The sequence below is a fragment of the Salvelinus sp. IW2-2015 genome, unplaced genomic scaffold, assembly GCF_002910315.2.
Source record: "Salvelinus sp. IW2-2015 unplaced genomic scaffold, ASM291031v2 Un_scaffold16276, whole genome shotgun sequence".
Classification (NCBI taxonomy): Eukaryota; Metazoa; Chordata; class Actinopteri; order Salmoniformes; family Salmonidae; genus Salvelinus; species Salvelinus sp. IW2-2015.
The window spans coordinates 97,702-99,032 of record NW_019957520.1 but is presented as its reverse complement, the minus strand read 5'-3'; the positions used below and the strand labels follow the sequence as shown (position 1 = coordinate 99,032).

General features: G+C 42.3%; 1 protein-coding gene across 1 annotated transcript in view; it reads left to right on the top strand.

The window, feature by feature from the left end:
* Positions 1–60: 60 nt before the first annotated feature.
* The window catches only part of LOC112080347 (ADAMTS-like protein 1), a gene marked incomplete at its 5' end in the record, with an annotated part of 15,790 nt that continues 14,519 nt past the window's right edge, over positions 61–1,331 (top strand). Inside the window, one exon of the mRNA XM_070442515.1 lies at positions 61–189. Within this exon, the coding sequence (XP_070298616.1) occupies positions 61–189 (129 nt within the window). The remainder of the gene's footprint in view (positions 190–1,331) is intronic.

Below are 1,331 nucleotides of genomic sequence, written 5' to 3'. Positions count from 1 at the left end.
GGGGAGGGGGGATAAATGAGCCACTTGGAAACATTTGTAGTTGTTGTCTGTTTTTCACAGAGCCTCCTGTGATAGCTGTGTCGTGGAGGAACGTATCGGACAAGGAAGTCCCCAGTCTGAGGGCTGTGGTGGGGGGACGGGTCAGCCTACGCCCTGGGGCTAACCTAACTCTAGACTGCCCCGTCACAGGTAGGCCTCACCAAAGCAATTKAATCCCATACACTRTTAGGAAAACGGCTTCCTAAAGGGTTCTACAACTGTCCCCATAGGAGAACCCTTTTCGATTCCAGGTAGAACTCTTTTGGGTCTCTTTTGTAGACCCTCTGTATAAAATGTTCTACATGGAAATCAAAGGGTTCTGCCTGAAATCAAAAAGGGTTCTTCAAAGGGTTCTCCTATGGGATTAGGGTTCCTGCCTATCTAGGGAGTTTTTCCTAGCTACCGTGCTTCTACATCTGCATTGCTTGCTGTTTGGAGTTTTAGGCTGGGTTTCTGTACAGTGACATTGACTGATGTTAAAAGGGCTTTTATACATGCATTTGATTGATTGAGATGCTCTACATGGAACCAAAATGGTTCTTCAAAGGGTTCTCCTATGGGGACAGCCAAAGAACCCTTTTAGGTTCTAGATATCACCTTTTGTAGAATGGATCATGCCATAGTGATTATAATTATGTGGATCTCATAGGAACAGACAGTCCCTCCATTTTGTGGTTCACATTGTCAAGCTCCAAAATGATCTGCCATGTGTTTAAATTGAATTTCAAGCAATAATAGATATCTGGTGTAAGGTAGCACATTCAGGCAGACATGATCAAGCTATGAAGTGGACATACCTTGTGTTGAAATTGTATTTCAAACAATAACTTGTATCTATACAGCATATCTATACAATAGTATCTATGCAGCATATGTATAGTGAAAATAGTAGGATATTTTGACCACACTGGTCTTTGTCAGTTGTAGTTTTGGCTGCTCTTTGGCAGTAATATACTGTGGTTAACACAAATGAATGTCAGCCTAGTCCTACTGCGATCTAATACGCTAACATGGYTTTTATATATCCATATGGTTATGTGGCAGATCAAAMCTACGGTGTAGACACGCAGAAAGACACAGTTAGCTGAAAAGTGAATGGTGTGGAAAGCCACCATGCCAGTCAGGGCTCTAGCGGTCGACACATGYATTTAAACTTCCTGGTTCAGTTACAGCTGTAATGATGTGTATAAAATGAGAGCAGAGCTTTGATTGAGAAGTCATGATTGTGACGAGGCTTGGCAGTTGGCTACGGCATCATGCAATATCACAACATAGTGCAATATGTTGTTGAA